The sequence below is a fragment of the Nyctereutes procyonoides genome, unplaced genomic scaffold (assembly GCF_905146905.1).
Source record: "Nyctereutes procyonoides isolate TBG_1078 unplaced genomic scaffold, NYPRO_anot_genome, whole genome shotgun sequence".
NCBI classification, from domain to species: domain Eukaryota; kingdom Metazoa; phylum Chordata; class Mammalia; order Carnivora; family Canidae; genus Nyctereutes; species Nyctereutes procyonoides.
Genome location: NW_026575128.1, coordinates 7933733 through 7948440, shown reverse-complemented (window position 1 = coordinate 7948440; position 14708 = coordinate 7933733). Strand labels below are relative to the sequence as shown.

Here is a 14708-nt window from a genome sequence, read left to right as displayed (position 1 = left end):
ACACCCAACGATCCGGAGGCCGAGGCCTGGCTCCGCTCCTTGCTAGCTGTGCGACCTCAAGCGAGTGACACAACCTCTCCGGACCTCAGTTTCCTCATCTGTAAAATGGGGGGGGGGGGGCGATGTTACCTACTTCACGGAGTTCCTAGGAGGAAGCAATGACACCACGACCTGAAGGGCTCAGAACCAGCCTGCAGCTCACGGACGATAAATGCTCAGTACATGATGCTATTATTGCATCTCTTACGTTCTGGAAACATCTGCATTAACATGGAGAAGACTGTCCTTATACGATGCTGAGTTAAAAATGTATAAGCACGGATAGATGTTAAGACCCTAATTTTGCAATATTAATATATACATAAGCAGCCAGGGAGCTTGATCCAAGCAAAGCCAAGAGGCCAAAGGGGAATACAGCTAACGCTTATTACCTCCTACGTGTCTCTCCGTACCCTTTCACGTTCCCTCTGTTTTCTGTAAGAAGCTCACGTATTCCACTTACAATTGCAAAAATTGGTAATTCACAGAAAGAGGCGGGGGGAGGGGGGCAGAGGGCCTCAGGCTGGCAAGGCAGTGGGATTCCCGTGCGGGACAGGGGCACCCGGCTTTCGTGCCCCTCCGCACCCCGGGTGCCCGGCAGCTGCCCCAGGCTAGTCGACAGGATACCCCGCGGTCCGGGTGGCTCACGTGTGCTGCTCTTGGCTCCCCGTCCAGGGTCGTGGACGATTGGGCTGCGTTCACCCGACAAGCTCATGACCCCAAGGTCTTCCGACTCCCAGCTCAGCTCGCATCACCCTCCACAGTCCCAGGAAATTTGAGTTCTCCGGGCCCCCAAGTGTCCGAGGGTTGTGAGCTCCCGTGCTAACCCCCCGAAACGCTCACACTTGGCTCCCGCCGTCAGTCTGTCTGGTTTTCTGTCCCTCAAAAGACCTTGTGTTACACGGCGGAGATGTTTCTCCCACCTGGCACGGCCCCGGGTGCGAAGGAGGAGCTCATGACCATGCCCCTGCCCCCGTGTGCCTCCCCCCCGCTTCCTCCCCACCCCCACGGGCTGCCCTCTAGCCCGCTGAAGCATATGTGGACACGGCCTCCCGCCGGACCTGACTGCAGACACAGGGCCCCACCTTCACCTGAGGACCCGCCCGAGGAGGAGACAAGGGGCCCCTCCAAGCATCACACCAGCACTCCAGGCTCGTCGCCCACGTCGCCCACACGGAGGCTGGACGCTCCCTGAGCCCAGAGCCTCTCGGGCGCGCCCCGTGGGTCTGAGTCTGGGGCAGCGCGAGCCACAAGGCTGCTAAGGCTCGTCGTCCTTCTCCTCTGGAACCTGCCGGTGCCAGGTCTGCACGGAGGAGCCCGCATGTTCAGCCAAGCCAGGACGACGGCGGGGGGGGGGGGGCCGCGTCGGCCGTTCACATCGGAGACCCGGACACCATGCCTGGCCCGTGGCAGGACCTGGGATGGGGACCTGCCACCGGGCGATCCCACTCCCCGCTGGCGGCTTGGACATGCCCTCCACTAACGCAATCATACCTCGCAACCTCATGCTGAGACCCAGCCCGTGGCCTCCGAAACGGGGCGTTTCTTGCCTCAGTTACCCCGCAGGGCCCGCCCCGGAATTCTCCAGCGAGGACGCGCCTCACATCAGGTGCCAACAGCACCACCCCAACGGGCCCCAGCTCCAGACACACGCAGCGCATTTCCGTTACAAGAAGCCGACTCGCCGGCTACGGGTACATACGGGTACTGGATGCAGCAAATGGGTCTCAGACCCCAGGCCCCGATGCCGAGGGGACTGCGCCGGGTGAGCCACGGTCTCCGGGGCCGACATCTCAGGGGGCCGAGGTGGGGAGCGTGCTTACCACAGGGAGGAGCCTTCGGTGCCGGTGACCTCCAGGAAGTCGTAACCATCCTCCAGCTGGAAGTCAATGAAGACCAGGGCAATGGTGTCGCCCAGCTCGGCCAGGATGGTCCACGTGCAGTCAGCGTTGTTGTGGTACTCCGAGGGGAAGTGGGGGCTGGAGATGATGCCGCTCTGGCCCCGCAGCGTCCCGCCACACGCGTCGTCCGCTGTGGGCACAGACAAGAGGCGCACGTGAGCCGGCATGGCTCCCAGGCCCCAGCACTCACGGGCTCCAGCCAGGACAGGCAGGCAGGCCCAGGGAATGACACACAGACAGGGTGGGCCTGGACCCAGTCCCAACAGGCTCTGTAACAGGGACACCAGGCCGGTTAAGCCGCCCACCTGGGGTCACACAGCCACCGGGCTGGGACGGAAGCCGGACGCTCAGGGCACCTTCCCAACACCGCACGTAGTGCTCCGCCCTGAGCTCAGCTGTCACCTGCATCACCTTTACCGCCCTGGTCGCCACTGTGGGGAGCAGGATATTTCTTCCCACCAGATCTTAAGAAGCCTCCGATGTGAGGGAAACAAAATGAAAACTCAACACAAGTCCCTGGGGCATCACTCACGGGGCTGCTAGCCAGACATCTGCAATCCTCCCTCCTGCCCTTGGCGGTGGCCAGGCCGGCTGCCCCCACTCACACCGTTCCCTCTGCCTACGATGCCCTCCATGCAGGCCAACTCTGCTCATGTGTATGTTTTTTTTTTTCTAAGATTTAATTTTATTTTTTTCAGATTTTATTTATTCATTTGACACAGAGACAGAGAGAGATGCAGAGACAGTGGAGGAGGGCACCGGGGAGGGGCAGAGGGGGAAGCAGGTTCCCCACGGAGCAGGGAGCCGGACACGGGGCTCCATCCCGGGACCCTGGTCTTCACGACCCTGTGAAGGAGGACTCCCATTTTGCAGGTGAGGAAACCAAGGCACACAGCGATTCAGCTCAGAGTGACTAAAGGAGCTGGAAATCCAAACCTGATTCCGGGCCTGTGCCCTTCACGCTCCATCTCCCAGGAGCGCACGTCCTCCTTGGAGGACATGGATAAAGCAGCAAGTTACTATGCTCGGGTGAGTCAGTTTGGGAAAGCTTCACAGAGCAGGTGCCCTGGGAGCTAGGTTTTGAAGGATGAATAGGAGTTCTCTAGATAGAGAAGAAAAGAAGACCGCATTTAAGAAAATGGGGAAACGAAGATCTGAAGCACAGAAGCACAAAGGCCCAGAGCAGGTGCAAGACGAGGAGCTCCAGCTGGCTTAACCCAGAGGGGCAGGGAGGGGTGGAGGAGAAGGTACTGGAAATGTGGAGGGAGCCATATGATCAAGAATGCCGGGCCGAGAACATTTGGAAGCGGTGCCCGGCCAGCCTCATCGGTGCCACTCCACAAGGCCGAGGTCTGTCGCAAGAGGCCGAGCCCGTGTCTAAATGCCGGGTCTCAGAGCGGGGAGGTTGTGACCGTCACAGCCCGAGTGAGTGGCCGTGGGAAGAAGACAAGGAAGAGAAGGGATTCCCCAGGCAGGCGAGGGGAGAGGACACGGCGTCCACCAGGAGCGGCCAGCAAGGGACGGGAGGACGCAGAGAGGACAGGGGGGCTCCTAACGGGGCAGCCGGGCCGGCACTGAGCCACCTGGGGACACGGGGTCCCCGGCAGACGAGCGCCCTCCCCGCGGAGGGTGCACAGGCTGCGCTGCCCCCCGGGGAAAGAGGCCAGGGGCCCATGAGGCCGGAGCAGCAGGATGAGGCAGGTGGCTCCAGGGACGCAGGAGGGCTCGGGAGGCTGTGACATGCCGTGGCAAGCAGGCGGGAGCCAAGGCACCTGAAGGGAAAGCGGTGAGGGCCGGGCAGGGGTGCCCCCGGGTGGGCCAGGTGGTCAGTGCGGCGCCCGGAGAGGCCGAGGGGACCCAGGGCTCAGACACCCAACCAAGCCACCCTCGGGCTCCTCCCGCCGACCCACACCTGCCGGCCCTGCGTCCCGGAGGGAGCCAGGCAGCGCTCCGCACCCAGCGCCTCGGGCTGGGTGGGGCCATGCCGCCTGCACCTGCTCCTGCTCCCCCGCAGCCACGTCCCGGGTGGGGGGGCCTCCCCAGCATGGCGTCCCGCCCGCTCCAGACTCGCCTCCAGCTGCCGATCCTCACCCCGGAGCCCGGGCCACCTGGAAACAGCCGAGGACGCCACTCCTCCCCGGCCAACCTTCGGGAACCGGAGCACCCCGAGGCTCATGGGGGCCTCTCGGGACCTTGCCTCCCCGCAGCCTTCCCCGCCTCTCTGGCCTCGCCCCCGCCCTTCTGATGTGCCGAGTGTCCCCCGGCTCCAGAACCCGGAAAGTGCGGTTTTCTCTTTCTGGAAACTTCTTCCCAGCCTCCCTGGGCCGGGCCGGCCGCGCCGCAGCCTTTAGGTCCCAGTCTAAGAGCCGCTGCTCGAGGATCCTTCCACACAGGGCGCCGCACACTTTCCCATAATGAATGGGTTTCGCACGCTGGTGGACGGGTTCTGTCGTGATCTCCCGTCTGGAGCATGACCCCCGCGAGGGCGCCGAGGCCGGGCGCAGGCTGCCTGTCACCGCTGGCGTCTTGTGCCATCACAGCCGCCTCGGGGGCTTTCGGAAGCTCGTCCCAGATGCAAGTCCTAAGCGTCACCTGAAGAAGCGTCTTAAAAGCTGCAACCCGGGGGCTCAGGAGCAGGAGTCTGTCGCTGGGAAGGGGGAGGGCCTTGACGGAACGCATGGGGCCACGGCCTGCTGGCTCCGAGGAAGGGAGAGACCCGCGGCACCAAAGCCTCACCTGGCGGCGGCCGCTCCATCCCCACTGCCGAACAGTGAAAGGGCAGGGACGCTGAGGCTCGGAGAGGTGGAGGCATGTCCTGTGTGCACACGGCGGGTGGCCCATCGGGGGTCCGGCGGAGCCGGAGCGTCTCTGTGCCAGGCCCGGGGCCCCTCCCGCGACGCCCTCACCCCAGCGGTCTGTGGGCCATCCCAAGGTCTCTGAGGCCCCTGATCCCAGCCGGTGGCCTCCAGGCCACATGCACGGACACTCGGGGGCCACGACTCGGGGGCCTGAGGCCCCGTGGCCACCGCCTGCACCTTGCAGGCTCCCCCGACACCCCCGTTCCTGGCGTACCGCTCTGATGGACCAAGCTCTGCCCGTTGTTTGGAGGTTTCCCCGCACTGTGCACGGGGCACGGATCTCCTGGTGCAGCCTCAGAGCCCCGGAACGTGACTCCAGCTAACACCGCGGACCTGAGCGCTCACGGACCCCCCACCCCCACCCCCGCCGCATCCCGTAGCGGGCGTCCTGCAGTGCCACTAAGCAGTGCAGGGTCGCAGCAGCAGGTCCATTACGCCCAGAGCTGCCCTTCCAGGTTTAGGACTCTCCTTAGGATCAACTTTAAGTTCCACGGAAATTTCTTCGATTAACGATTAGCGAGAACTTTAGAGAGAGAACTTTAGAGAGCGTCTGCGGACTGTCCGGGGACTTGGGGTGGGGATGGAGGAGCCAGCTGCACTCCCTTGCCTCGCTCGGGCCTGGCTCTGCGGTGGGACAGGTCACACCCTGGCGCCTGCGAGCTGGGGTGCCCTTGGCTCTGGGCTTCCGTCCACGGCCTGAGTCCCCAGGCTGCTCGCCTCCGGGGAAACAACCCTCCCCACGGCCCCGCGGGGGACGCGCTGTCCGACCACTCAAGCGTGAGGCAGGGAGCCAGGGTGCGAGTAGCCCCTTGTGCTCTGTGGCTCAGGGACCCTGGGAGCCCCGGTCCCTTCTTCTGGGGGCTCAGGTTCTGCTCCTCTGTCCTCGGCTCCATCAAGGAGACCCCTCCTTAAAACGAAGACGTTGCAAACGCCGAGAGTACGGCCATTTCTGCCCGTCCCGACTGTGGCGCCTTCTGCGGGTGCGGTCGCCCCGGCGCGCTCTGGGGTCCACGGGCAGGCAGGACACGGTGCGCGGTGACGCAGCTCTGGGGCTTCCGCCGTAGGCAGCTGTCGTGCTGGAGGCTCCACTGATGCTCTCGTTTAGTCCTCACGCTGCCCCAAGAGATAGATCCGTATGGTATCATCTTTACAGATGAGGAAACTGAGGCCGTGGTTTTCAAACTTGCCCACGGTCATGGGGCTGCTAACTGCTGGAGGCAGGATTCGAAATCCCGGGGCTCCGACTCCGGACCCAGGCCGTCGTCCACTTGCTCCCAGTGCTCCCCCTTGGCTCTGACAGGAGCGGGGGGCTGGCCGCGGGGGTCCATGCAGTCTCCCGGGTGCAGGCCAGCTACCCGCATGCAGGTGGAGGTGGGGGGTCTGGAGTCAGGCTCCCTCTTAAGAAGGCAAGTAGCCCCTGGCAGGTCGGGCTCCCCCCACGGTGCCTACCTGTGCCCCATCAGCAGGGCGGTCCCCGCGTGCCCCCTCTCCCCTCTCCCATGGCCCCCCGACCCAGATACACTGTCTCTAGCCCGCCTGCCTGCTTAGAGTAGCACCCTCCGACTTGTCCTCCCTACTGGGCTGCTTGCCAACCACAGTCCCGCTCATTCTGGTCTTCAGAGTGAGTTTTTGAAAAAACTCAGTTCAGCTGCACCATACCTGCACATGAAGCTCTTCCCTGGCTCCTTCCTGAACTCAGAACCCAACCCAAACCCCTCCCCACCCACCCCCCGCCTTTCTACTTTGCCACATGGGCCTGTTTTCTGTGTCTCTAACATGTCAAACTCTCTCCTGCCTCAGGGCCTTTGCACCTGCCACTCCTTTTACTGGTAATGCCCTCTTCCGAGTCTTCCCATGAGCAGCTCTTCTCATTATTCAGGACTCCGTTCAGATGTCTGCTCCTGACAGCTCCATCTAAAGCAGCCTTCCTATCACCAGTCGCTTCACTTCCCTCGTATCTGAAAGTTGATTTTTTTTTTCCACCTCCCAGCTGCTAAAATGTAAACTCCATGAGATGGTGGAGTCTGGCCTGACTTTTCGTCACTATGATTTTCCGTGCCTAGAACATAAACGTGTGACAATCGGCCGTCAGTGCACGAGGATGGGGTTAATAACTGGCCGACACGCGGTAGGCCCTCGTGGAACGCTGCTGAATCCTCGGTGAACGGGTAAGTAACCGCAGCTCATGCTCCCACTTCACGGTGCGGAGCGGCTTGGCTACGCGCTGGCATGGCATGGCTGGGGCCGACCGCGACCCGTCTGACGCGTGCTCTTTCCATGAGACGTTGCCTGTCCCACGTTGCCCAGGCTCCTCCAGCTGGGGCTAGCAAGCCGGGACGCAGCGCCGTCCTGCAGCCACGTCCCATCCCTGGGGCGGGGCAGCCGGCGCCATTGGCTTGAACCCCAGAGGCCAAGCGCTGTTTGCTCAAGTTGCTTTCCTGCCACCTGGCTCGTAGCCCCCAGCACATCTGACCCCCACAGCCTTCTGTGCTCCGGGGCCGAGGCCCCTCGTGAGTTAGAGGCCATTTGCCGAAACCCCCGTAGTCTTCCTTCCTGCGATTCAAAGAGGTTGCACAGAGCTCAGAGCCCCCTGGGACCTCTACCTTTGATGAGGTTCCCGGGGTGACACAAAGCGGCAGGAAGTGCCTCTGCCAGCTAGGCCAAGACCCAAAGAGCCAGCAGCCTCGGGATGGGTCTCCTTGGAGCTCAGTGGCACATCCGCTCTGCCCCTCAATGTCCCAGTGGGTCCTCTTTCCCACTTGGTCTGTGCTACGTCTACCTGTCAGCCGGGCACGCAGTGTTAGCCCCCAGCCTGCTCTGGGAGGCCTCAGGCTGAGTGGGTGTCACTCGGCTCTGGGCTGACCAGGCCGGGCATGTGCCTTGGGGCTTGCACACCCACACGATGCAGCGGCAAATCAGACCCGGCCAGCCAGTCACTCATTCAGCAAGTATTTCCAGACCACTGCCCAGTGGATGAGGTTTATCTACTCACAGATGCCAGCTCTTGAGAGGTCTACACCAGAGGAAAAGAGGCCAAAAGGCTTTAATCCTTCCTGAGTGTGAACCGTTAACTCTGGCATGACCGCAGCTCCTGGCATTGCGCAGAACATGATGAGCACCCGCTGCTCCCGGGGAGCCTGGCCTCCTAAGGAAGTGGGGTTTGGAACACTGCTTCCAGAAATTCACCCCGGACACTTCTCAGACGACAGCTTGCGGGGAATTAGAAACCAGAGATGGACCCAAGGCCCAGAGGATGAGGGAGGCGCTGGCAGCTCGGAGAGTGGGCGAGCCCTCTGTCCCCCCCGCCCCGGGCAGCGCGTGGTGGTGCCACACCGCAGCCCCCGAAGGCCCCCAGGACCTGGAGCCTTCTGCAAGCCATACGCGACCTCGTTGGCTGGCTCCCTGGTGTGTTCCAGAGGAAAGCATTCTCTGGTGCGGCTATGTTGGAAGCTCTCAGGAAAGACTTAGGAAGATCAGCCTGGGACTCTTTCTGGAAGGGCCTTGCCCCTGCTAGGGAGCCTGACCTTGACCTCGTCGGTGACAAAGAGCCGCTGGCAGCATGACTGTCCGATCCCTGGCTCAGGGAGTCCACTGCAGCAGTTCAGAGTGGTTTGGGATGGGGGTGGGGGCGCGGGTGGCGGCCAGCCGGCCAGCGAGGGCTGCTCTGCGGTGGGACAGGTCACACAAGACGTGAGGCAGTCCAGACCATCCCTAGCCAGAGCCCCAAACAAGGGCAGAGGCTTGGAGGCGAGTGCTGGTGCAGAGAGAGAGGTGTCAGGACGTGGTGGCTGATGGCCAGGCGGGGGGGACTGTAAATGCCACTGGGGCATCTGGCTTGGTCACTGTGGGTGGTGACACTCTTTGCCTCAGTGAAGGAACCACGCAAAGGGAAAGAATTAGATTTTGGACGTGCCTCATTGGAAGCACACTCCGGGGAGAGGTTCGGTTGAGCCTGATACCCATGTGGGTCTGTAGCGTAGAAGACACACATTGAAGAGTCTCCTCCAAGCAAGACAGAAGCCACACAGGGCGGGGGGGGGGACCCGTGGGGGGCTCAGGGGTTTAGCGCCTGCCTTCAGCTCAGAGTGTTATCCTGGGGTCCCGGGATTGAGTCCTGCATTGGGCTCCTTGCAGGGAGCCTGCTTCTCCCTCTGCCTGTGCCTCTCTCTCTGTGTGTGTGTCTCATGAATAAATAAATAAAATCTAAAAAAAAAAAAAAGAAGCCACACGGTGGATGAGAAATCCCAAGAGACGCAGGATGTTCCCAGCAGCAGGTCCATGCTGGGCCCTAGGGCACTGAGGACACGGCTGGGGAGCAGAGGGGAAGAATCGTCATCGTGTGAGAGGCCAAGAGGAAGGGAAGAGGCTTGGGAGAGTCACGTCCCCAAAAGGCACCCACACACCCATGAACCACTGCTGTGCTGTGAGTGCTGGGGGCGTACTATCACCCTAGCCCACTCCACCCCCATGCCTGGACATGCAGGCCCTCGACTGGGGGCCGTGTGCCCACCTGCAAAGGAAGGCTTCCAGGAGGAGGCCTTCATCACTCATCTTTTACTACATTGATTTACAAAAAGGCCTTTCCCCAGCCAGCCAAGTTCCTTCCAGGTGAAGGCCCTCTTTGTTCAGGACAAGATCACCCTTCGCCTGTAAGGAGATGGCAAAGCCAAGAGGCAACGGGGCTCTGGTGCCTAAGAAGTTGACCCAAGTCCCGGTTCCCAGGTCTGTAGAGCAGAACCCGGGGAGGTGGGGCATGGCAGGGAGTTCCAGGTTCAGAGGAGGCTAAAGCTGATGAAGGTCCTGAAGGTCCTGGGAGGGAAAGTGAATTCCTACTGTGGGAGGGACGGCTGTCGAGGAGGATTATATTGCACGGGATGGGGTGACGGCCCCTCTGCCTCTCGTTCTTGGGCTCCCGTTATTTTTTAGTTTCTTATTAACAGAGCATGGTAGTTACAGTGTCGTAAGAGGAAAGAGAACAGCGGGTCTTGTTTCAGGACTCCAATAGTTGATTTCGTGTACTTCCAGGTTTTGTATCTCTTTCACGTGACCCCCCTGTCCTGGGAAAGTCAGAGTGTTCAGCTGGGACATGCTCTGAGCAGGGGGTGGGGAGGGATGCTCTAAGAGGAGCGGACAGTAGGGAGCAGAGCAATTGTTAGGCTGTGGGTGACCACTCAGGGCCACACACTCGTGTGGAAGGGCCGTTCCTGGTAACAATCACATGATGAGAGGCACGTCCCAAGGTAGAAATGGGGCCGGAGAGGAGCACTTGCGAAGGTAAGAAGGGAGGCTCTCATTCCCTTGGGTTCCATCAAGAAGGACAGACGTGACTGAGGAGGAATCAACAAACATTGGGCCAGGTGGCAGCTCACACTGGCCGCGTGGGGCCTGTCTGGCGGGAAGGAGCTCACAGCCATGTGTAGGCCCAAGAAAGGGTGCTATGACCCATTAATTACGTCCGTCCATGGCGTGGGAATAGGGAAGAGATCCACGTGCCAATATTCTCCGCCCCCGGTGCAGACAGCACAGAGGCTGTGCACACATGGCAGGAAGAGGGAGCAAGTCTCCCCGAGCTAGTCTTTGGGTAGTAATTACAGAAAACTTGCCTCCAAGGGAAAGGTTAAACTTGAACCCAAGGAGACCTACACATTCCAGTCATTTCTCAACTCCTTGAAATAATTCCCCCAGGACCTATGTCTGAGTGTTTTGGGATCCACACAATTTAAAGACGAGAGTTTCAAGAAGAAAAGAGTGGTCAATAGTGCAAAAGGCTGTTGAGAGGTCAAGAAAAGGAAGGGCCCCAACAGTTCCCATCTGATTGGGCAACGTGATACAGAATATTGGGGCCAAAGGCCAGTCTACAGACACGTAAGTGGGAGATGGGGTGGGGGAGAGGCAAGGCTGGATGGAGCTTTCGAGATGCTGGGTGCTCCTGGTAGTCCGGGAAAGCCTAGAGCATCATGTCACAGCCTTTAAAAGGTGGCTTAAAAAAGTCTACACATGGCAATGATCACAATTACACACATGTGCATGATATACGCAGAGTGCAGCATGGATTGGAATGTAGGAAGGAAACACATGAAAATCATTAAAATTTTGTTTCTTCTTTACTCTTTTCTGAATTTTCTAAGATCACTTGAAAATGATCACGTGTTATTTTTATCATCAGATGAGAGGCATGGAGAATTAGAAACAGACTCCGTTATTCTGGGCAGGACGAGCAATAAGAAATTGGCTGGGAAGAGGGTGCCCCACCACCCCGGTCTGCCAGGGGCTCAGGGCACAACCAGGGTGTGGGAATTTCAGAGCTAAAAATGGGAAACTCCTGGGAAAACCAGCCACCCTAGTGGCCCCGGAGGGAGGTGGTGGGTTCTGGGGGGGGCACTGCTGGGGTCAAGAGGTTTTGAGCATGTCTGGAGGCTGGAGGAGGGCTCTCTGACACAGGGAGAGGCTGAATTTACAGAAAATTTATAGGAGAGAAAAAAGAATTGCCAGGGGGAGGCCGGCAGGAAGGAAAGCTTCGGGAGATCCTTGCACGTGGACGCTCCCTAACGGAAACGAAACCGTGTTTCTTGCAGACGGGATGGCAGACTGGCTGAAAAGGAGTTTACTGAAAGGGATGGAGAGTGCACAGCTGAGGGCTGGAAGGTCACGTGGGGCTGAGAAACCTCTAGAAGAGCGGGGCCCTAGCCCTCAGCGGTCGCCAGCAGCAAGTACCCCCGACCTAGCTGGGGTGGACGGCATCGCCCCCCGAAGGCCAGGCCCCGGGCCCTCCCAGCCACCTACCTCTGCAGGAGGGCAGGGGGAAGTCCCACGTGGCACTGCTCTCGGAGCCGGCGAGGCAGGTGAGCACGGCGTGGCCCTCCAGGAAGAAGCCGGGGTTGCAGCTGTAGCGGACCTTGTCTCCGAGGTTGAAGGTGGAGCCCTGCTGGACGCCGTTGGGCAGCCGCCCCGGGTTCCCACATGCGTGGCTGGGGAGGACTGCAAGAGAGGGAAGCCACGGCCTGTGAGCGGGCGACGCCGGCCCCCCGTTCCCGTGCGGTGCCTGCCTGCGCACGTCACCCCTGGGTGTCGTCCCCCGTGGGCGGTGGGCCCTCCCTTGGTGCCGGGCTCCCCGGTGCTCGCGGCCTCCCGTCCAGGGGGAGCCACGCCTGTGGTTCGTAACCCGACATCGGATCCCCCACCTTTCCCCGGATCAAGGCCGCCCCATCACTCGGGGTCCCCCGGGGAGACCACTTCCATCCCTTAGGCTCGGCTGCCCCATTTCCGATCCACGGCCCTCACGACCAGGGAAGGGACGCGGAGCAGGGCACAGGGTAGGTGCTCATTAACCGGGGCCCTTTCTCTCATGCCCATGTGCCCTGGCAGCTGGGGGGCCGTGGCCCAGCGGGCTGGGGCAGTTGAAGAGGTTGTTAGCACCGGAACAGGCAGAGGCGGGAAGACCAGAGCCTGAGTCCTGACCGACTGACCCGTTTAAGGGGGGGCCGGGGAGGGCAGGAGAAGGCAACGTACAGCGTTGACCCGAGCCAAAGCAATCACGGGCAGCCGCGAGTGTGCTCCCGTCACCCACAGGGAGTCGTGGAAGGTGCCAGAGCGTCGTGACCCGCCCATCTGGGGCCAGGGTGGGTGCGGCCCCTGCCTCAGTCGCTTGTTCAGCCCAACCCAGCTCCCCCAGCCTCTGCCTTTCTCCCCAAAGTCAGAACTGCCTGTGTCCTGAAGGGCCACCTCCTGCCAATCCAAGATGCCCCCAGAGGCCGAGGCCGAGGGCTCACAGCCACGTCCAGAGCGCCATCCAAGCAGGTGGCCGTCACCTGGCAAGGGTTCGCTGAGGCGTCCCTGAGAGGCCCAAGAGCAGGGCAGCAGGGAGTGCAGACTCCAGAGCCTGGGGGCACACACAGCCCGGCCCCGGTGGCTTACCCCCCAGGGGGCCCCGAGTGAGCCTCCTAACCTCCTGTGCCCCAGTCTCCACCTCTGCCACACGCACATCACAGCACCACTTTGCTCCCTCACCGGATATTCGTGACAATTAAACGAGCTGAGATATGCAAAGTGCTTGGGACACAGCCTGGCACACGTGGCAGTACAACACTCGGGAGCCTGAGCACCCAGTGCATGCTCAGTGAGATGCGCACGATTAAAGGCTGTTACGTGCTCTGACGGGACAGGGACCAAGCAAGGGACCAAACCCAATCTGGGGCAGTCGGACACGGCTTCCTGGAAGAGGCGACATCCATGCTGAACCCAGAGATTAGTAAGAATTAGTGAGATCTGGGGCGCCTGGGGGAGGCTCTCTTGGTTTAGCGCCTGCCTTCAGCCTGGGTCATGACCCCAGGGTCCCGGGATCCAGCCCCCCATCGGGCTCCCTGCTCAGCAGGGACTTGGCTTCTCCTCGCTCTGTTCCTCTCACTGCTCATGCTCTCTCTTTCTCAAATAAATAAAATCTTAACAACAACAACAAGAGAATTAGCTCGGCCAAAGAGCGTTCCAGGAGAAGGAAACATCATGCAAAGGCCCTGAGACCATCGTGATCTAGGAGCTCCAGAAGTCTGAAACAAGAGGGTGGGGGTGGCAGGGATGAGGCGGGGCTGCCTGGATCTAGATGCTTCGCAGCCCTGCTGGGCCCAACTCCCGACCGCGCTGCTGCCTTCAGGGACCCTCTCCACCAACTCTGGGGGCCCCATAAGCCTCGGACGGGAGGCTTTCTCTCTCTCTGTCTCTCGTCTCTCTCTCTCTCTCCCCGTCCCTTCCAGGAGGAGCAAGCTCATGGCAGAGACAACGGCGGACATTGGAATCACCTGGGTCTGCACCGGGTGCTGCTCCTTCTCACTCTGGGGCCTGAGTCATGGGACCTCGGGGAGCCTCGCCTTCCTGCACTGGGCAAGGAGAACGGCAGCACCCACTGGGGTTACCGGCCACGGGTGGCGCGTGGGGCCAGCGCCTGGCACGGGGCGGGTGCTCAGGCAGTGGCAGACTCGCCGTGGCCGTCGCAGGACCCCAGGGCAGGGGCCTGGCCCGGTCTGCACATGTGCCGGGAGCCTGGGCCCACTGGCCTTGCCGTGACATCACGGCGTGGCGCTCAAGAGCTGTCGCGGGGACGGCTCGCGCATCGCTTCCCGCCTGCAGGCCACCAAGGTCGGTCACGGGCCTACTCCGCCGGGGAGAGCAGCCAAGGACACCGCAGGGCCTCACCCTGGGCCGAGGAGAGCCGGAGCTCCTGGCGCCCAGCTCTGCCTCCACGGGGGATGAGGACTCAGACGCTGCCCCTCTCAGCGTCTCCCACCATCCCACGTGGCCGCCCCACCGGCTCCGTGATTCCAGCCCTGGCCGCCTCCGCAACCCATGACCCCACGCTCCTGTCTCCCGGGCCCCACACTCCTGGCCACCTCTGCTTCCCGCGAGCTTCCTGACCCCCCTGCGGGCGTCCACGTGGTACCCACGACCCGGCTGCTGGCCTGGGGCTGGCGGGATCAATGGGGTCGGGGGCACCAACAGAATGGCGGGGGGCCCTCCACCCCGGGCCCCGCCTCAGAAGTCTCCCACCACCAGCAGCCGCCCCGGACGCGTCACCGGGGAGACAGGACCCACGCGGGAGCCTGAACGCGCCTCACCCAGACCCGAACGAGGGCGGGGGCCGGGCGCCTGTAACCTGCCCTAACACCTGTCACCCCCCCACACACGACCCCTTACCCCAGCCCCCGAGAAAGCCCGCGAGCCCGGCCCCGCACGACTTCCCGCTCCCTCCCTCCCGCGCCCGAAGCCGAAGCCCGCCTCAACCAACCCTCGCCTGGTCTCTATTCGGCGTCCTGGTCCTGCCGGTCGGATTAAGCCCGACGGCTGGCTGCCAGCTTCCCCTCGGTCCGCGCTGCTGGCTTCCGGTTTCCCGAGATCCCATGATGCTGGATTACACACAGTT

General features: G+C 61.7%; 1 protein-coding gene across 1 annotated transcript in view; it reads right to left on the bottom strand.

Annotated features, from left to right (window-relative positions):
* Positions 1-14708, bottom strand: part of CSMD2 (CUB and Sushi multiple domains 2) — a 437017-nt gene that overhangs the window by 319277 nt on the left and 103032 nt on the right. The window contains 2 exon segments of the mRNA XM_055341473.1: positions 1863-2070; positions 11582-11776. Coding sequence (XP_055197448.1) covers positions 1863-2070; positions 11582-11776 — 403 coding nt within the window.